A 22,131-nucleotide genomic window follows, 5' to 3' on the forward strand; every position below is an offset into this window, starting at 1 on the left:
TCTGATGTTATCTGAATCCTCAAATTTTCTGTTATTTTTGTTTGGGAATATTTTCCTTTGACTAAATACAATCTTCAACTTCTTTTGATAGCCACATCGTAATAAACAGAGCTACAGTGCAAGGCAGTGATTACCAGGATCTATCAGCGAGACACCGTGCATACAAACTACTTTACTCATTCATATTTTATTGACTTAAAGTAATATAAATTAGCTGTAAGTGCTTTCTTTATTATTTTATAGTTAGCTATTGGTTGTTGGTTATATTTTTAATGTTCCTAATCTACTGTAGATGGCTGGCATTTCATGCCTTGGGAGTTTGGTTTAATTTATATTGAATTAAATCATTTCCAATCTCTATATAAGATCCCAGATCCATATACTTACCCTTTCTCCTTGCACAATACCAGATCTAAAAAAGTTTTAAATAAGAGAAAATCTGCAGATGCTGTAAATCTGAGCAACACACACAAAATGCTGGAGGAGCTCAGCAGGCCAGGTGGCATCTAGGAAAAGAATACAGTCGATGCTTTGGACCGAATGACATGTATATATGTAAAAAAAATCCTCACCCCCAAAACGTAATAGCATACAACATAACATACACGGCGAACTTAATCCTTAACAGTCTAGGTGAGTTCTATCTAATAAAATTACGGAATCCCTACACACGCACCCCTGCCCCCCTGGAATTCACTCTAACAGACAAAATCAAATGAGCAGGCGCCTGCAAACCTTAGTCGAACCTACCCCTGCCTTCACGGACAGGTGCTGGAGAGGAAGAACAGTCAATGTCAGAAAGTCTGGAGGCGGGAACTGTGCCACTTCAACTGGAGAGTCCGTGTCCAAGTGGGCAGGCTTGAGATGATCCACAGAAACACTGTTCAGGATATCTCCAAAGTCCAGAATAAAAAAAAACCTTATCTTCTGCTTTCAACACAGAACGGGCTGTCATCAAGTGGCTGCAGGGGACCCCAATGTCCATCATGATGCACAGCACACATATTTTGCCTCCTCCAGACCCGGCAAAGGTTCGACTGCAGCAGCCCATGCTGCGTCGTGGGCACCAGAGCAAAAGTTTTGGCACTGTCCATAAAATGCAACCACTGCTGCGAGCAGACCATGGCACTGTGGATGTTAGGAGAAACTCTCCTGGCACCCACAGGGGTTGCCTGAAAATGAGCTGCAAAAAAGGAGGGTCCTCAGACCCAACAAGACCCACAGCAATCTGTCCACCCAACAACAGTCACTGAAGCATGTACGGAGAGCGGCTTTCATTGAATGGTGGAACCGCTCGCACAGTCTGTGGGCCTGAGGGTGATGAGCCATGGTCCAGTGCAGTTTGACCCCAGATTACGAGCAACCGCACACCAAAGCTCACATGTAAACTGCATCCCTTGGTCTGAAAAGATATCCGATGGGACGCCAACCGGAGCTGATGATCTCTTGCTCCACCTCTGCATCTGAAATGGATGACACTGACACTGCCTCGGACCAACAGGTGGTCCGATCAGTGATGGCGAAGAGGTGGGTAACCTGCGGGATGGGGGCAACAGGCTAACCAAATCCACATTCACATGGTCAGAATGCTGCTTGGGGATCGTGAAAGGAGTTAAAGGAGCTTTGGCATGGCAATGCACCTTCGTGCATTGACACACCAAACAAGTCCTTGACATCCTTCTTAAGTCTGTACTACACTAACTTTTCTCTCACTAGTTTATGCGATGCCCTTCGGCCCATGTGAGAAAGGCTGTGGACCGCATTGAAACCACACTGCTGCCAGCTCGCTGGCACAACCAGCTGGGTCACCCTGTTGACACATCACACAGTAGTGAAATACAGCTGTCACCAAAAGCAACTTCCACCAATTTCAATCCTGTGTCTGCTGAACGCTTGGGCCCAAGCCCTGGTCTGCCACCACCTGAGTATAGTCCATGCCCAAATAGACAGCACCAGTGAATGACCAGGAAAGACAGTCAGCCACAAGGTTACGCTTCCCCGCAACATGCTGGATATCCATGGTGAACTCTGAAGTAAAAGAAAGATGGTGCTGCTGCCGACCAGACCAAGGTTCGGAGATCTTAGCCGTAGCAAACATTAGGGGCTTATGAGCCAGAAAAGCTGTAAGTGGATGGCCCTCTAGGAGAAAGTGAAAATGCTGCGCTGCCAAGTACAGACTGAGAAGCTCATGGTTGAACGTGCTGTACTTGCACTCGCAAGGGCAAAGCTGACAGCTAAAAAGGTGAGAGGCTGCCAAATGCCTTTGACCAACTGCTCATGCACCATGTAATCTGACGCATCTGTGTTGAGAGCAATCAGTGCTCTGGGAAGGGGTGTGCCAGCAGCGTTGCATTAGACAATGCCTGCTTAGTGTCTGAGAATGCCTTGGACCTTTCTTCTGTCCAGTCCACAACATGCTTGGCTGCTTTGCCCTTAAGGGCCTTGAGCATGAGCTGAGCTGCTTTGAGGGATGAAAAGGTAATAAGAGTTCACTATGCCCAAACACTCCTGCAGGTCCTTAATGGTGACTGACCGAGGGAATGCTTAATGGCCCCAACTTTAGCCAGCAGGGGAACCGCCCCTGCTGCATTGAGGTGGTGTTGAGGAAATTGACCACGGAGAGTCCAAACTGGCACTTTACTGGGTTGACAATAAGACCATGCTGACTAAGGACTTTGAAAAGAGTTCTCAAATGTAAGAGATGTTTGTCTCTACCTAAATGTCATCTAGGTAAACAAACAGGAATGGCCAATCCCTGAGACCACTGTCCATGAGACGCTGAAAGTTCTGGGCTGGGTTCTTCAGCCCAAAAGGATCTCAAACAAATCAAGCAGTGTAAAAACAGCAGTTTTAGGAATGTCACTCAGGTGGACAGGGACCTGATGATAACCGGGAACAAGTTGATAAGGGAGGAAATTACCACATGGACACCACCTACACCCCAGTTTTCGCACGATGTGGAGAGGGGAAGCCCCTGGACTGCTGGAATGCCAGATGTTGCCCAAGCACTCCATGGCATCAAACTCAGCCTTGGTGATGGCTAGCTTCTCCAGGTCGAGTCACCTGGTGTGGGCATGAATGGGCGGGCCAGTAGTGAGTATGTGGTCCTCCTTCCTGTGTTTAGTGGTGGAGGAGGAGAAGTTGGGTCCAGGAACTCAGCAAGGAGGTGGAGAAAGTTGTTGGAGGCTGAAAGGATGTTGGACAGCTTTCAAGTGCCGGTGGCACTGAGTGTACCAGAGGGGGAGTAGAAAGTCTGTGTGTTGACGAGGCACCAGTTCTGGATATCAACGAGGAGGCTGTTAGCACAGAGGAAGTCGGCCCTCAACAGAGGTGTAGACATCGCCGCCAACACAGGATTCCAGCAGAACTTCTCAGCAAAGCACAACATCATCTCACGCTTATCAGAAGTCCAGATGGCACTGCCGTTGGCAGCCTTGAGAGACTCCCCAGTTCATATTTCCAATTTAGACGTGGGCAGGAAGCTCACCTGAGTGCCTGTGTCACAGAGGAAATGGCTCACAAAAGTGGAGTCTGTAAGGAACAACAAACCGCCTGATGTAATGATGCCCATACTAGCTAATGGGTGCCGCTGTTCCATTTCCTGACTCATTGAACCCACAGGTTGGGCGGCACTTCTTGGCTCTCACCCAAACCTCATGTGGTAGAAACACAGGGTAGGAAACCATCAATGAGCCACTTCAATTGTTTCATGTTTAGGTGGTGGCAAAGTTGTCCAGCTGCATTATCACACAGGTCCTCTTGGTGATGGAAAACACCTTATCAGCCTTTCTTGCTGGAGCCCAGAGGTCTGTGAGGGGAGAGCCATCCAGAGCTGACCACATCTTGCCTGGTAGTTGTTGCAGGAAAAGCTTTCTGAAGATAGAACATGGTTGATGTCTGTCAAGGGGGAGCAACATGTGGTTCTTCAACTTCCACGCCTTGGAGTCACCTAAATTAGGCAGTGAGAGCAGCCAATGGGTGCACTCAAACTTGGGAAGTTCTAAAGTCTCTAGGAGTTGTTTAAGTGTCTCAGACCTGCCAATTTCTGGGGGTGGGTGCTGTAAGATGCTTATCACCCTGGTCGCTGTAGAGCTGTCTAACGCTGTGATGACAAAGTAATATTTCATATTGTCTTGCAAGATTCTCCGCACTGTGAACTGGGCCTCTGCCTGAGTGAACCAAGTGGTGGCGTGTTCCAGCCAGAATTCAGGGAGCTTGAGAGCAATGGTGTTTGCAGTCATGATTGTAAAACGAGTGAAATCACTCCAAAATCATCTGAAAAAGTGTTAGGGATTGCCAGTGTAGGAGTATTGACAAAAATCAACGTGAGCGTAATTACTCCTAACATACACTTTATTACCAAAGCAAACAAATCGCAACATCATATATAAGAAAAAACCCTGTCCTCAAAACATAATACGTACAACGTAACATACGTGGTGAACTTAACCCTTAACAGTCTTGGTGAATTCTGCCTAATGAAATTAAGGAGTCCCTACACTGTAAACAAAGGCAACCTTTGTACTTGGCTTTTATAGATTTGACAAAGGTCCAGTAGACTGCCAAGCCTATCAAAACATGGTTGTTTTGAAGTAGACTATCAAAACATGGTTGTTCTGACAAATACACGACTATGGAGGTTACTGCATGATGGCATGTCAGCCACAGTACTTAGCAGTAGCAGCACTGAATCAGAACCCTTCATTATTAAGACAGGAGTCAAAGAGGATTCCACCTAACTACATCATTGCATCCTAACTATTTGCCAATCTTCTCCTCATTGGCCAAAACCTGACTCTGAGAATCCCAATAGTGTATAGAATGGACAGCAGGCTTTTCATCCTCAACTGGTTCAATTCCATATTAGCCACTGCCCAACCAGCCATTTATCCAGCCCTCCATGAAAGTTTGTTATCACCTTGAAAATGGAAACCACATTTCCTACCTTCACTCCTCAAAATCAGACATTGATGCAGAGATCAACCACCACCTGAATAGTGCTAGTGGAGCCTATGCAAGACTAATGAAAAGAGTCTTTGAAGACTACAACCTGCAGGTCCAAACAAAACTTTAGATCTATAGAGCAGTTGTCCTTCCTACATTACTGTATGAAGCTTAATAATGGACCATGGACAGAAGGCACCTAGAAGCCATGGAACAATACCATCAAATATCCTTATGAAAGATTTTGAGGATCACATTAACACCAGTGTACTGGAAGAGGCTAACATGAACAACACCTCCATCATGAAAAAGCAACACAAACTCTGATGTCATCCGAAAGCCTAACACAAATCTCCCCAAACAAATCATCTTCTCACAGTTGAAGGAAGGTCAGCAAGCCTCTGGAGGGCAAAGGAAATGTTTCAAAGATAACATCAAAATCAGCTGAAGCAATTCAACATTACATCTAAAAACTATGAAGACATTGCACAATAGATGCACCTGGAGGAAAGCTGTTCAAGAGAGTCTGTGCTACATGAGAGTGACCTTCACTGTGCACAGAGAACAAGTGACAGCTGCAAAAGGAGAGACCTACAACCAAAAGACCCAACCATGAACCATGGCCAGCACTTGCTCTTGCCCACACTGCAACAGAAAAAATGTGGATCATTTTTTGCTGTAGAATCAGCCTCTACAGCAACCTGAGGATCCACCAATAGACAATCCCTGAAGTCAACATCATACTCGACTGATTGATTTGACTACCTCAACATACTGATTTTAAAAAAACATTTTTTTACACTGCATAAAGTCATTGTCTACAGAATTTCTTGTGCCTTAGTTACCACATTAAATGTAAATTGAAGTCCTTCATGAATGTTGCATTAAACTTGTATACATCTCCAGTCTCCTGATTTTTACGTTGCCATTGGCATTTGGGAAATTGTATATATCTCCATCCAATGGTTCCTATCCATTTGTATTTCTACCCAAGCTGATTTTCTGACATAAGATCCTTCTTCTCAAGTTGGTTTTATCTTAATCCCCAGTAAGGCAGGTCCAACTCTTTTTCTATTCTATCTTTATCTTATGAGTTAAGTAACTTGACTTTGGTTACCATGTTTTTCATAATACAACCACATTTTGGTAATGTGGTTGGAATGTGTAAAATATGGTGATATTAGGTCATAAAAATTCTCTACTCTGGTGAAGAGGCTACTTATGTTCATTCTGGGGTAGCTCACTCACCGTTGGTCTCCATTGACCACCTAACAATCGTTAATTGGCTTCAAGTAGCTGTTTATATGTGACCCTGCTACACTACTTCAAAAGGAGGGGTAAACCAGGTGAAGGTATCTGGCAGGCCTCATATCCTGGTGAAACAGGTACATGCATCTCCTAGCATGTGAAGTCAGCTCCGGTGGACTTGGTGGGTGAATCAGCAGTGAGGTCCAAAGGCTAAGAAGGTGGTTCAGGACTGCTTCATGGAGAGCAAGTGGCAAGATAAGTCACAGAAGAAGCCCTGGTCATCCATTGCAACCAGGTTTGAGATGACCACTTATATTACTGGATCGTACTTCCTTGGCCGAGAAAGTGGAACTATCTCAGTGCAATGGTTTTTCTGCTATAAAATCTTTCCCATACAGGTTTAACTGTCATTGTCAGATATGACGGACAACCAGAACGCTACCATGTTCTTTTTATTGATTGTAAATGAACAATGTAGATAATGGATTGCCTTCATACAATGCTTTTCATGATTACAGCCTCATAAATATTAATTTTCATTGTAACATTCAAGATGATTGCTGATACAAAATACATAGAAAGTGGGTATCTGTCTCTCACAGATACATATCAACCAAGTTATTTGTTGAAATTTTCTTTAATTTCATATTTCGTTTGTAATTTAAAGGCCTTGCTTAGGGGGTTATTTTGATTTCTACCCCACAGTTTTAATATTTTGATATCAAACACATTGAGAATTCTGAAAATATCCCACATCTGCTAGATGTTATCTGGATGAAGACCAATTCTTTACACATTTTCCAACGGACAGTTTTATTTTTAACAGAGCTTATATCAGTATTAATGGAATGGTTTATCTTGTTGAAAATATCGTGTCCCTACTCAACACTTAAATTTTGCCTCGAGGGGTGGAGTTTCAAGATGGCGACGTAAGCATCTGCCTTTTAGGCGCTCTTTATTTTTTTAACTATAATCACCCTTTAATTAGATCTTTTCGAACTTAATCATATGAGTTGCTACCTTTGATTGACCCTTTTTCCCTAAAATAATAGTTGATCTAATCTTGTCAAACCTAAAATGGCTACAAGTAAGAAATCGGCTAAGGATCCTGTATCCATCGACGCAATTTCTGGTCTTTTGGACATTAAACTGGATGTTAAATTTGCGGGTATGGAAGGTAAATTGGACAATAAACTGGATGCTAAATTTGCGGGTCTGGAAGGCAGACTAGAAGGTAAATTGGACAGTAAACTGTTAAATTTGGAAAGGAGGATTACTTCGAAAATATCCGATCTTGAAGGAGTTGTTAAATCGCTTGAAACTAAGTTTCAGTCGCAGGCGTTAGAGGTTCAACAGCATGGAAATAAGATCACGACTCTTGAACAATCAATTTGTGAAAAAGCACGTACAATTGAAGTGTTAGAGAAGAAGATAGAGTTGACTGCTAAAACTTTAGATCAGTATAAGTTTAAAATTACTGATCTTGAAAATCGTTCTCGCAGACAGAATTTGCGCATCATCGGAATTCCCGAAAAAGTTGAGTCCGGTGATTTAACTGAATTTTTCTCTAAATTACTGTGGGAAATTTTCGGTGGTGAAGGTTTGAAAAATGAACCTGTTATCGACCGCGCTCATAGAGTTGCGAGGCTTTCGTCTGTGCCTGATAAACCACGAGCGGTGATTGTTCGCCTTCATTATCCTCGTGAGAAAGAGCTTCTAATTCGATTAGCTCGTAAAAAAGGTATGATCTCCTTCAAAAATTACTCATTTCGAATAGTTGAGGATTATTCTTATGAAGTAATGAAAGCCAGGATCGCTTTTAAACCAGTGATGGCAGAGATTCATTCGATTGGATTTAAACAAGCTTTAATGTATCCAGCGAAGCTTAGAATGGTGCTGCCCGACAACAGTCTACACTTTTTTAACACTCCTGAAGAAGCGAAGAAATTTGTTGAAGAATATCGATCCTCCAGTGCAACTTGAACTATGAGTTACATTGAAGATTTTTTTTTGGAGAGAGGATGTCATTTCATTTTAAGTTTTAACCCTGGAAGTTGGGTTATAACTTTTTATTTTGAACTATGGGTCTGGGTCTTTTTTTTTTACTACTATTATTATTGCTTATAGATGCTGTTTTAATTTTTATAATATCCTTTTTTATACACATTTGTATTTTGTAATAATGAATTATTTTTTCAAAATGTCGTTTCTTCTTCCCATAAGTCTTTACTTTTTATAAGCGTTTATTTGCTTGCCTGTATTTAGAAATGGAACAAAGGTTTTGAATTCTTTTTTTTTAGTTTTTTTTTATATATATGTTGTAGTGTCTATTAAATCTTTTTTTTAAAAAAAATTCTATTTTGATAACTTTTTTTTTAATTAAATTTTCTTATTAGATTGCTGAATTTATATTCATATTTTGTAATATGGCTTTCTCAAAATGTCGTTTCTTCTTCCCATAAGTCTTGGCTTGTGAAACGTCATCTTTGTATCTGAATATGGAATTTCTTTTTTAAAGGTGTATTACATTTTTAAACTTTAATGTTCATTTTTTTTTATTAATGATTTTTCTGGTTTTACTATTTTAGTTTTTTTTTTGATTTGTCTGATATGTGTGTGTATGTGTATGTATATATATATATGTAGGTATATATATATATATATATTTTTTTTTTTTGCAACTCTATATTTTAATTAGGGTGTTATATAGTTTTTTCTTAAAAAATTTTCTTATGGAGCTGCCATCTTGAAATGGGGGTAATATTAGTATTAGTTTATGCGCCTGCCACTTGGCTTTCTTTCAAAGGGTGGGGGGAGGGGGGATGGATCTTTTTTCATGCTTTTGCTTTTTATTTTTTTGCTTTTAGTTTATGGGCTGACTTTAAATTGTTAATATTGTTGAGGTGTCAGGATCTCCGTTTGCTCCTGAATCAATTTTCCTTCTTCCTAAATTGTGGGTTATGTGTCTTTTTAACCTTTTATGATACACACAATTAATATTGGTATGATGGATAAATCTATTAACTTTATCTCGTGGAATACTAATGGTTTAAATCATCCGATTAAACGTAAAAAAATATTTAAAGTATTCCATAGATTGAACGCTAATATTATTTTTGCACAGGAGACCCATATTAGGAGGGAGGATAATCAACGTTTTTTTAGGTTCTGGAAAGGACAACAATTTCACTCAAATTGTACCGCTAAAATTAGGGGTGTGTCTATTTTTATAGACGCCTCAATTTCGTTTACACATTATGAAATTATTTCTGATCCACAGGGTAGATTTTTGTTGATAACTGGTTCACTTTTTAATCGGAAAGTTGTTTTAGTTAATATTTATGCTCCAAACTTTGATTGTCCTGAATTTTTTAAACGTTTATTTACTTCTCTTCCTAATTTGAATGAATATATGTTGATTATGGGTGGAGACTTTAATTGTTGTTTGAATCCTTCGATGGATAGATCTAAACCTATTCGAACTCTTCCGAATAGATCAGCTTTACTTATTAATTCTTTTATGGTTGATTCTGGAATTACTGAAATATGGCGGTTTTTGAACCCTAAAGATAAAGAATTTTCATTTTTTTCACATGTATATCATAGTTATTCTAGAATTGATTATTTTCTTATTGATCATCGTTTATTAACAGATGTTATTGATTGTAAATACGATTCTATTGCTATTTCGGATCATGCGCCTTTGAAGTTATCTATCAAGATTCCGGACTCTTCTATCAATACTAGATCTTGGAGACTTAATGCTACTTTACTTCAAGATCCAGAATTTATTACCTTCATAAAACAACAAATTGACTTATTTTTTTCAACAAACTATAATGAAGAGATTGATAAAGGAATACTTTGGGACTCTTTCAAGGCTTTTATTCGTGGACAAATTATTTCATATTCCACTGGTAAAAGAAAACAAAGATATTCAGATATAGCTTTATTGGTGGATAAAATTAAAGAAATTGATAAGATTTATTCCGTTACTCCTACCAAAGAACTTTATAAGAAGAGAGTTGAGCTTCAAATGGAACATAGTTTATTATTATCTTCTTCAATTGAGAATCAATTAATTAAGACTAGGGCTCAATTTTATATTCATAGTGATCGAACTGGTAAATTGTTAGCTAATCAATTAAAGGCTATTTCGACTAAGCGACAAATTATTAAAATTCGTAAACAAGACGGTAATTTAACTACTGATTATAAAGAAATCAATAACACTTTTCAAGATTTTTATAAATCTTTATATCAATCAGAATTTGACGGTGACCGGTTTACGATGGATAATTTTTTTAATAACTTGAATATTCCTAAACTGATAGATGAAGATTGTAGCTTGTTTGATGCTCCTATTTCTATGGATGAAATAAGAGAGGCTATTTCATCAATGAACTCAGGGAAAGCTCCTGGTCCTGATGGTTTTATTGTAGAATTTTTTAAAACTTTTTCTTTATTGCTTTCTCCTTGGCTATGTGAAATCTTTAATGATGCGTTTGTTAAGAAGAGACTACCTCAATCGTTTTATGAAGCTACTATCTCTCTAATTCTTAAAAAAGATAAAGATCCTACTATATGTGCATCTTATCGCCCTATATCATTATTAAATGTAGACTCTAAGATTCTTACAAAAATTTTAGCCATTAGATTAGAAAAGGTATTACCACAGATTATTTCAGAAGATCAAACTGGTTTTATTAGGAATCGGTATTCCTTTTTTAATATTAGAAAATTGATTAACATAATTTATACTTCATCACCTACAACCCCAGAATGTGTTATCTCATTAGATGCTGAAAAAGCCTTTGATAGAGTTGAATGGACATATTTATTTAATGCATTGAGAAACTTTAATTTTAGTCCTAATTTTATATCATGGATTAAATTAATATGTTATAAACCTGTTGCTTCTGTTCTTACAAATAATTATAGATCCTCTTTTTTTCAATTATTTCGTGGTACGAGACAAGGTTGTCCTTTAAGTCCTTTATTATTTAATATTGCATTAGAACCTTTAGCTATTGCTATTCGTGAGTCTCCTAATATTTTTGGTATTACCCGTAATGAGAAGTTATACAAATTATCGCTTTATGCTGATGATTTGTTGTTATATATTTCTAATCCTAGTAGGTCTATTCCTGCTATTTTATCCTTGTTGGCTCAATTTGGTAGCTTTTCTGGTTATAAGTTAAACTTAGATAAGAGTGAGTTATTCCCTTTAAACGCGCAAACCTTATTGAGTGATAGGATGCCATTTAAAGTTGTTACTGATAACTTTATCTATTTAGGTATAAAAATCACCAAGAAATATAAAGATTTATTCGGACTGAATTTTTTACCTATGCGTCATCAAATTCAGCAACTTACTACTAGATGGTCTCCCTTATTTTTATCATTAGTTGGTCGGATTAACGCTATTAAAATGATGATTTTACCGAAATTTTTATATTTATTCCAAGCTTTACCAATTTTTATTCCTAAATCTTTTTTTGATAATATTGATTCAAAAATTTCCTCATTTGTGTGGCAAAATAAAAATCCTAGGTTAAGCAAAAGGCAATTACAAAAGTCTAAAAAAGATGGTGGTCTAGCTTTACCTAACTTTAGATTTTATTATTGGGCGAATAATATTCGTAACCTAATGTACTGGAAACTAGATTTGGATTCACCTGTGTGCCCACAGTGGGTAAATTTGGAATGTAGTGAGGTTAAGGGATATTCTATATTTTCCGTTCTTGGTTCTTTTCTTCCTATTGATTTAGCCAAATTCAATAAACAGATATCTAACCCTGTTGTTAAACATACATTACGAATTTGGTTTCAATTTCGCAAATTCTTTAATCTGAAAAACTTTGCTCTGGACAGCCCTATTTTATGTAATTTTTTTTTTAAACCTTCATTGACAGATCAAGCTTTTAGTATATGGAAAAGGAAAGGTATAAAATGTTTTCGTGATCTTTTTTTTGAAGGTACTTTGATGTCTTTTGATCAACTATCCAACAAATTTGAATTACCTAAATCTAATTTTTTTAGATACTTACAAATTAGAAATTTCTTACATAAAATTCTTCCATCTTTTCCTAACTCAACTCCATCGGATTTTTCAGATTTGATTTTTACTTTTAATCCTTGTCAGAAGGGATTAGTAGCTTTTATTTATAACATGATTATGAAGATACAGCCAGAAATATCGGATAGAATTAGACAAGAATGGGAAAAAGAACTTCGATGTAATATATCAACAGATAAATGGGAAAAAATTTTACAAATGGTTAATTCCTCCTCTATTTGTGCTAAACATGCTTTAATACAATTTAAAATTGTACATAGAGCTTATATGTCTAAAGATAAGCTTGCCCGATTTTATTCGCATATTAATCCTCAATGTGACAGATGTCACTTAGAAGTGGCTTCATTGACTCACATGTTTTGGACATGTCCCACTTTACATAACTATTGGAAGGACATTTTTGATGTTATTTCCTCAGTATGGAATATTGATTTACAACCCCATTTTATTACTGCAATTTTCGGTATACCAAATGAAGATGGCAATCAGCTTTCCCCTTCAATTAGACGAATGATTGCCTTTGTAACATTAATTGCCAGAAGGTCTATATTACAAAATTGGAAAGAAGTAAATCCTCCTACTACATTTCAGTGGTTCTCCCAAACTATTTCTTATCTGAGTTTGGAAAAAATCAGAAGCACTATTTTTGATTCTTCAATTAAATTTGAAGAAACCTGGGGACCATTTATTCGACACTTTCATATGAATTAATTTGGCCTATTTCAGATCCTTTTCTCTACTTATACTTGTTTAGGTATGGAGTTCCGGAGTTCTTTTCTTGACACCTTTATATATTTATAAAGTGCTATTATTGCCCATGTTAGTTTTAGTTTAGTATTTTTTTTCAATATATATTTTTTCTCATATATAATTTCAATTTTTTTTTCTTTTTTCGATGATTATTTTTGTTTTTTTTTCATATATATTTATATAGACTTGATTGATTTATGTACCTTTTGTTGATGGAAGTTTTAATAGGATATTATTATCCTATTACTAATGTAATCTCAAGTTTATTGAATCTGTAATCTATTCATTATTATGTGTTGTTTTTTTTTATATATGAAATTTAATAAAAAGATTGAAAAAGAAAGAAATTTTGCCTCTGATCAATTTCAGAAAAGTTGCAAGCTTCTGTTTTTAACAAGAATAAATGTTCTCTATCTCCAACCCCCTGAATCATTGCTCTGCTTTTTAAGTTACTTGATAATCATAATTTCCACTTTCAATTGGCCACAGCAGTATTAATTGTGCCCAGAATTAGTCAACACTTGTATCTGCATAAATCCTGAACTTGCTGGCATTTACAAAGGGAAATGGCTGAAGTTATTGCAAAGATGCCAGAATTTCACCACTAACAATACTTGTATTCATGCTGTAGGCTGCAGATTATGATTATTAAAAGGATTAATTTGATCAAATCCGAGTATGATATTTACGATTTAAACAGAAACTTAAGATAAGATCATCAATGTGAAATGTTAACTACGTCTCCCGCCAGAGAAGTTGGCTGACTTGCTGAGTATTGCCTGTACTTTCCACTTTTAATGACTGAATTTAGTGGATTGAGCAACCTTTTTAATTGTTAGATTTTAGATAAAGTTAACTTTTTGGTTATTTTTCACAATCTCTGGCTTTACTTAATAGGATGATGAAAATAACACCTTGTCTAGTCGTGTCAGGGAGGCAGAAGAAGAACGCAACAGATTACAGAAGACAACAAACATCCAGCAGTCTCAGATTGAGAAATATAAAAGTTTGGCGGATGAGGCACAAAGAAAAAGTGATGGTTTACAACAACAAGTGTTTTTTTTGCAAAAGGTATATTTACATTATAACATCTAAGTAACCTTATACCTGATCAATTTAAATTGTATTACTACTAAAATCACAGACAAGTTTCACTTATTCCTTTAGCATTCGTAGGCATTGGTTGTCTAACATAAGGCAGCAATTGATCAGCTTCCAAGTCTCCAGTGATTTGGTCATATTGTCCCTGCTGAGAAAATCAGACACTATGCAAGGATATGACATGTAGTTAAAGAACACTGTCAACTTGGCAAATTAAATGGGGCATATAAATTGCACACTGTATTTTGCTGTCTTTTTAGACTTCCATTTTGTTGGTCCCTATGCAATAATCTGGTGGCTGTTTTCCTGGGATTTGTAGACACTCCTCTTCAATTTTTCTAACCGTTTATTTGATTGGAATGGGTCTGTTTTTACATCACAGGTTCCCAGAACTGAATTTTTGTATTTTCTCAGCTCTGATGAAGGTCTTGGACCTGAAATGTTAACAGTTTCTTTTTCTGTGGATTGCTTGGTCTGCTGAGTGTTGCAAGCATTGTGCTTTTTTTTAAAACAGGAAACTTTTATGCCTGTAAAAGATCAATTAAAGTAGAATAACATATCTATTTGTGCTTAGACAATAAAGACAAGTTTGTATCTTCGGAGATCCAAAAATAACTGATATAGAACATTTGAAATGGAAATAGAAAATACTTAGAAAAGCTCAACAGGTTAGGTTGCATCTGCAGAAAGAGAATAGTTAATGTTTTGAGTCTGCAAAATATGGACTCTTTCCCTCTCCATAGATGCTTCCAGATCTGCTGAGCTTTCAGGCATTTTTTTCCTTATGTTTCATCTTTGAACAGCAGTTTTTGTTTGAGAAACTAGACATACATTAGGCAGACATTAGACAAAGGGTTGAAATATGTTTTTTAAAAGGATAGAATTATTTCTCAGATTATTGAGAGTCTTCAGAATTATCTTTGTATATTTTAAAGCAGGTGGTAGAGAGGTGCTTGATAAGTAAAGGGCTGAAAGATTGCACGGGATAGGTGAGGTGAGGTTCCAATCGGTAAGCCTCATGGTCCTGTTGAACAGTTGAATGGGATTGAGATATTGTAAGGCATAATTCTGATTGTAATTTGTATGCTAGTGTATATTTAAGAGATTTTATAATGCAGTTTTGTTCTTTGTTCTGCTCATTTGTATGATCTTCATTTGAAATTTCAAAAGAATAGAAGTTTTAATGCAATATGGATGTAGACTATATTGCACATGCTGATGAAATTTTTCCAAGTTTTTCCTTCTGATCTAATGACACTCTTGAAGCATTGATACCAGCATGTTTCTGATTGATCTTCATGTATCAAGAATACTAAGTGAGTGTAAGTGTCTGATAATAGAAGGAACCATAATTATGATTTTACTGCATAGTCCTTTCCTGATCTTATCCAGTAAATACCTGGAAACTTTCAATAAAGGCACTGAATACTGTAAGGAACAAAATGCCCGGGCAGATTTTTCCATTATATGTCCAGGGGCACTGACATCAGGAAAATCCCTATCTGTTTCTGCAGCTGACAGCACCTCACTAAGTATGAATCAGGAATCAAAGTTGGAACCTTCAGGTCTGTGGGCATTAGTTCTCTCATTGAGATTTTTTTATTTGGATGCACTGCAGTCAATAAACTTTTCAATCGAATAGACTGTATTGTTAATCATCTAAAATTGTTTTGGAATTGATGAGGAAGATTGGATATCAGTAGTTACTAATCCAGTTGTAAGCAGTAAAATATGATGCTAGATTACTAATATTACTTATTGCTGCCATCTGCTGGTTTGGAATGAAGAGTTTACCATCTGTTTGTGATTTTCTGTACTTTTCCACAGTTATAAAAAGATGATTCTACATTTACTATCATTACATAGAGCATTAAGAAGGTCAATGTTTTGATGGTCATGTGGTGTTTCAATATGCAGATTGGGAAAATCAGGTTGATGCTGAGAAGGAATTTTCAAGAGAAGGACTCGAGAAGGAATTTAGAATGCCTATGAAATGGCTTTGTAGAGCAGCTTGTGGTTGAGTCCAATAAGGAAAAAGCAATTTTGAATAGAGTGTTGTGTAATGAACAAGATTTGATTTGGAAGCTTAAGGTGAAGGAACCCTTAGGAGCGTGACGTGTGATAGAATTCACCCTACAGTTTGAGAAGGAGAAGCTAAAATGTATCAGTATTACAGTGAAGTAAAGGGAATTACAGAGGCATGATAGGAGCTGGCTATAGTTAATTGGAAGGGGACACTAGCAGGGATAGCAACAGAGCAGCAATGACTGGTGTTTCAGGGAGCAATTCCGAAGGCATGGGACAGCTTCATCCCAAAGAAGCGGTACTCTAAAGGGATGAGGCAACTGTGGCTGAAAAGGGAAGTCAAAGACAACATAAAAGCAAAAGAGATACAATAATACAGTATTGAAAATTGGGGAGTAGATAGGGAAGCTTTTAAAAACCAACAAAAAGGCCACTAAAAAAGTCATAAGAAAAGATGAAATATGAAGGTAAACTAGATAATAATATAAAACAGGATATCAAAAGTTTTTTCACATATATGCTCTTTCACAAAGTAAAAGAGGGGCAAGAGTGGATATCGGACCACTGGAAAATTACGTTGGAGAGTTAGTAATGGCTGATGAGATTGATGGAGAGTTAGAATTTTGCGTCAGTCTTCACTGTGGAAAACACCAACGGTATGCCAGAAATTTGAGAGTGTCAAGACAGAGTGAGTGTAGTCACTATTACTAAGGAGGAGGTGCTTTGGAAGCTGAAATGTCTGAAGTTAGATAAGTCATGTGGACCAGATGGATTATATCCCAGGGCTCTGAAAAAGATATCCAGAGAGATTGTTGGGGCATTAGTAGTGATCTTTCAAAAATCACTATATTGTGGAATCATTCTAGAGGACTGCAAAATTACAAACGCCACTCCAATCTTTAAGAAAGAAGGGAGACTAAAGACAGGAAATTCAGTGGTTGGTAAGCTGTTGGACTTTATAATTAAGGATTATTTAGGGTACTTGCAAATGTCATGCCACTCTTCAAGAAGGAAGAGATGCAGAGGAAAGGAAATTATAGGCCAGTTAGTCAGACCTCAGTGGTTTGGAAGATGTTAAGATGGTTAAGGATTAGGTTTTGGTGTACTTGGAGACACATGATAAAGTAGGTCAAAGTTAGCATGGTTTTATAAGGGCAAATTCATTGGAATTCTTTGAGGAAAATACAGCAGGATAAATAAAGGAGAGCCAGTGGGTGTTGTTTACTTGGATTTTCAGAAGGTCTTTGACAAGATGCTGCACATGGGGCTGCTAGGCAAGGTAAGAGCCCATAGTTTACAGTAAATATACTAGTAATGGTTAGAAGGTTGACTGACTGGAAGGAGGCAAAGTGGGAATAAAGGGGGCCTTATCTTGTTGGCTGCCAGTGACGAGTGGTGTCCGCAGGAGTCGATGTTAGGACAGCTTCTTTTCACTTTAAATGTCAGTGTTTTCAATAATGGAATTTATGGTTTTATAGCCAAGTTTGTGAATGTTACAAAGATAGGTAGAGGGGCAGGTAGTGTGGAAGCAGGGAGTCTGTGGAAGGATTTAGACAGATTAGGATAATAGGCAAAGAAATCGCAGATGGGAAGCGTATGGTCATGCACTTTGGTAGAAGGAGTAATGGTGTGGACTATTTTCTAAATAGAAAGCAAACTCAGAAATCAGAGGTGCAAAGAGACTTGGGAATCTTTGTGCAGGATTACCCAGAAATTAACTCGCAGGTTGAGTTGGTAGAAAGGAAGTCAAATGCAGAGTTAGTATTCGTTTTGAGAGGACTAGAATATAAAAGCAAGATTGTAATGCTGAGGCATTATAGGGATTGGCTAGACTGCACTTGGAATATAGTGAGCAGTTTTGGACTCTTATCTAAAAAAGGATGTGTCGGCATTGGAGAGGGTCCAGAGGGGGTTCACTTGAATGATCCCAGGAATGAAAGGGTGTTTGATGTGGGTGGGGGGAGGGGGTTGGAGATCTCATTGAAACCTATCGAATATTGAAAGGCCCAGAAAGAATGGATGTAGAGAGAGTTTCCTATAATGAAAGAGTCTAGGACCAGAGGACACAGTGTCAGTGTAGAAGAACATCTCCTTAGAACAGACATGAGGAAGAATTTCTTTGGCCAGAGGATGGAAAATCTGTAGAATTTATTGCCATAGGCAGCTTTGTAGGCAGCCAAGTCATTGGGTGTATTTAAAAAGGAAGTCGATAGGTTCTTGATTAGTAAGGTGGTCAAAGGTTATGGGCAGTATGCAGAAGGGAATGGAGTTGAAAAGGATAATAACTCAGCCATGGTGGAATGGTGGAGCAGACTCAATGGGCCAATTGGCCTATTTTTTCCTTATATCTTACGATCTAAAAATAAGGTGTTTGTTTATGCTATATTAGAAACAGTAATTATATATTCTCTTGAACTTAAAATTATGCATGCACTGCAACTGAGGGGAGTGCCAGTGAAGGCTGAATCACGGTGTGGAATTCTGTGTGACATGCAGGCAGACCAGGTAGGATCAATGGGTCAGTGAGGTACAAGGTACAGTGCGGCAGAAGCAACAAGGCATGTAAAAGCAAAATGGAGATTGGAACTAAAGAAATGCGCTTTTGTAATTAATTGACCGATAAATGGCATGACTTAATTTATAAATGCACTTCGCAAATATTAAAAGACAGCAGAAAATATTAATTCTATTATGTCCATGTAGATGCGATGTTGATTGATGATAGAAGAAAACTTGATAGAAAGGAAGCTGAGATTCTAGTTACTGTACACAAAGATGAATTGTTTGGATTGAACAACCTAGGCAATTAAGAAAGATTTAGGACTTGTCCTCAATCATTGCTGGTGATAAAGGTGGTCATGTTACAATGAGCCAATAAAGTAGTGCAATATTTGGGAGAACACTACCAAATTTGAAACGTGCTCAGATGAGTATTGCAGTGATGGTGCAGAGCTCTGTGGGCAGCAGAAACATTGTGCTGATGGTCTGCAGTGTTAGATTTGCTCTGGTAATACAGCTTTTATTGTAAGCATCTTACACATACCTGTTGAGCACAAGAATGTTTATTATCATTCTCCATCAGCCAATCCTTTACTTGCTATAAGTTCTCAAAGGTGTCATGACCCACTATAACCTGTATGAATTCAGTGCATATAATCACACTGTAGCAAGAAAATGAGGGAGATATATTCTCTTTCAGCTATCATATGGTGCACAAATAGTGAACTGCATCCTGCCCCATATAAGATTGAGCAAAGAATTTCGTTATTAGACATAATGTTGTTATTTTGAAAATGTTGCACTTCATCACTCACTTCATGTATCATGTGCCATGAACATATACAACTTAGTAACAAATGACATTAACTAAGGGAGAAAAACACAATGGAAGCCACAGATCCCAATCTGGAATTCTTATTAATAAAGAGTGCTGTGGGGTAACAAGATAACAATATGCAAACTTTTCCTTCCATTATGTCCTCTTCAGTAATAGTGCTTAGTTTTCTCACGTTACTGGGAGTGCTGTATTTCAGGGACACTGAAGGTAATACAAATGTGTGGGAACAACTGTTTTTTGAGTAAACCTTGATGTCAACCAGGAGACTGGTAAAACTGCTTTGTGCAGAAGCTCTGAAGTCCACCACAACTTTTTTCAGTGATTGTTACCACCCCCTTTAATACTTGCAACTTGATACAATTATTGAAACACCTATGATTGTGTTCAAACAGCCCAAAGAAATCAACGAGTTTCCACCTAATCAATGTTGGATTATCTGTTTAAAACAGTGCTCTGGAAGGAAACATTCCGGCTTTTAAAAGCATATTCAGCCGCGAATCCCTGTTGGCTGGACTTTTGAGGTCTTCCATATGCTGCTTTAAATCAAAATCTACAAACTTTCTTTAACCTATGAATGCACTTAAGTCCTCACTATTACAGCCTTCAGTGTGATTTGCCTAACATATGTGTGTGCACTACAGGTGACATTTTGGAGTTCTAAAAGTGCTTGCAGTGTCCTATAAAAGAGCGTGTCAGCATTGACTTCAATCTCGTCAATTTTTTTTAGAAACAACATTCAAATTGGAGTTTCACCCAGTTGCAAAGACCACATAACATATATAGATTTTTAGATATGTACTATATAAGGAAATTGTATACATTTTATACAACATCCTTCATGCCATTGATGTTTCAAATACTTACACAGTCAATAAAAATATGTAAATATCCTGTACACATATAAAACAAAATCTTCTATAAGAAAGGTAGCAGTAAGTGTAACTTGGTCCAATGGAAGGGTTTGAATTCTCAAAAATGTTGTCTTTCTAATTTTGGTTGAAATCACTCCCAACGGATGGCTAATTTGGGGAGGGAGGTTTGGGTCATTTATTTATGTTATCTATGAAAGTTAATGAAAGGGCTGTATTATTAAATAACCAAAAATCAACATTTCTATTTTTTTTCCACTGGATAATCCACATAAAACTGAGTCAACAAATAGGTTCAGTTTTTGAGAAATGCTTTATATTTGTCTATATTTGCAGAGCCTGAGCTTTTTTGTGTAAAAGTAAAGCCTATTATAAATAAATACCTATTCATTACAATATAAATAAATGTTTTCCAATATTTTGACGTATTGTAACTGATCATTCTATAACATTTTTATGGAATTGTTAACCTAGGAATTAGACAGCCAGAAAAGAGCCCAGAAGCAATTTGCTACAAACCATAGTGCCACAGAGGTTCGCCTGAACAGGGCATTAGAAGAGGCTGAAAAATACAAAGCAGAACTTAATAAACTGAAGCAGAGTAATAAGGTAAGCCTACAGAAAACTTTACCAATCCCACACTGAGCAATGCTTGAAGGCAGAGCAAGTTAGAGAAGTGTCACTAAAGTAATGAATCCTGATTTTAAACCCAAATCACTGAGTGTGCTCCATTACAAGCCTGCAGTCATTGCAATTTTTTGATTGAGTTGCATGCCCTTCAGGATTGAGCATGATTTGTTTCCACTCCGTTCCTTAGTTTCTTGAGGCGACTGAAAAGATTGATATGAGAACAAGAAACAGGAAATCAGAAATAGGGATATTTGGTACCTTGTACCTCCTCTGCCATCCATGACTGATTCTTTACCTAGTGCCTCTTTCCTTCAATAGCCACTTATCTCTTGATATCTAAAATTCCATTAATTCCTTTCTTAAATGAATTCTGCAATTAATCCTGCACAACCCTCAAACATACAATTATAGAAAAAAACATCATTACTTCAATCTCTCCTTATTGTGTTTATTTCTGATCGCTTCATTATATGAAGGACGTGGAAGCTTTGGAGAGAGTGCAGAGGAGATTTACCAGGATGATGTCTGGATTAGAAAGTATGTTTTATGAGGATACGTTGAATGAGCCAGGGCTTTTCTCTTTGGAACGAAGGAGGATGAGCAGTGACTTTATAGAGGTGTACAAGATGACAAGAGGCATAGATCGTGGATAGCCAGAAATGTTACCCAGGGAGGAATTGGCTAACTAATATAAGGGGGCATAATGTTAAGTGTTGTGAGGAAAGTATAGGTAGATGTCAGAAGCAGGATTTTTTTTACACAGTGTGGTAGATATGTGGAATGCACTGCCAAGCATGGTAGTATATACAGTTATATTTAGGGACATTTAAGAAACTCTTAAAAAGGCACCTGGATGAAAGAAAAATGGAGGGCTATGTGGGAGGAAAGGGTTAGATTGATTTTGGAGTGTTATGGACCAGCAACAATAGATGTAGAATGGAGTCAGGAAATTATTGAAAACAACAAAATTTATTAACACTCACGCAGAACCATAGAAAATTAAACAAGCGACTAACTTAAACAGAAGTTAACAGCAATATGCGTCTATAGCTCCCAAGCAGTTTAAACTTAGAAACAACTCTTAACAAAGTCTTACTCCAGCACAGTCTTAGAATGTCAGTTCAAGAAATTTGATTAGTGATTCATGG

At 37.4% G+C, this 22,131-nt stretch overlaps 1 protein-coding gene across 5 annotated transcripts in view; it reads left to right on the top strand.

Annotated features, from left to right (window-relative positions):
* The window catches only part of tex9 (testis expressed 9), a 98,626-nt gene that overhangs the window by 62,723 nt on the left and 13,772 nt on the right, over window positions 1–22,131 (top strand). For all 5 annotated transcript variants that reach the window (XM_059952537.1, XM_059952538.1, XM_059952535.1 and 2 more), the window contains 2 exons: window positions 13,919–14,092; window positions 20,828–20,962. In XM_059952537.1, coding sequence (XP_059808520.1) covers window positions 13,919–14,092; window positions 20,828–20,962 — 309 coding nt within the window. The remainder of the gene's footprint in view (window positions 1–13,918; window positions 14,093–20,827; window positions 20,963–22,131) is intronic.

Source organism: Hypanus sabinus, chromosome 28, assembly GCF_030144855.1.
Source record: "Hypanus sabinus isolate sHypSab1 chromosome 28, sHypSab1.hap1, whole genome shotgun sequence".
NCBI lineage: Eukaryota > Metazoa > Chordata > Chondrichthyes > Myliobatiformes > Dasyatidae > Hypanus > Hypanus sabinus.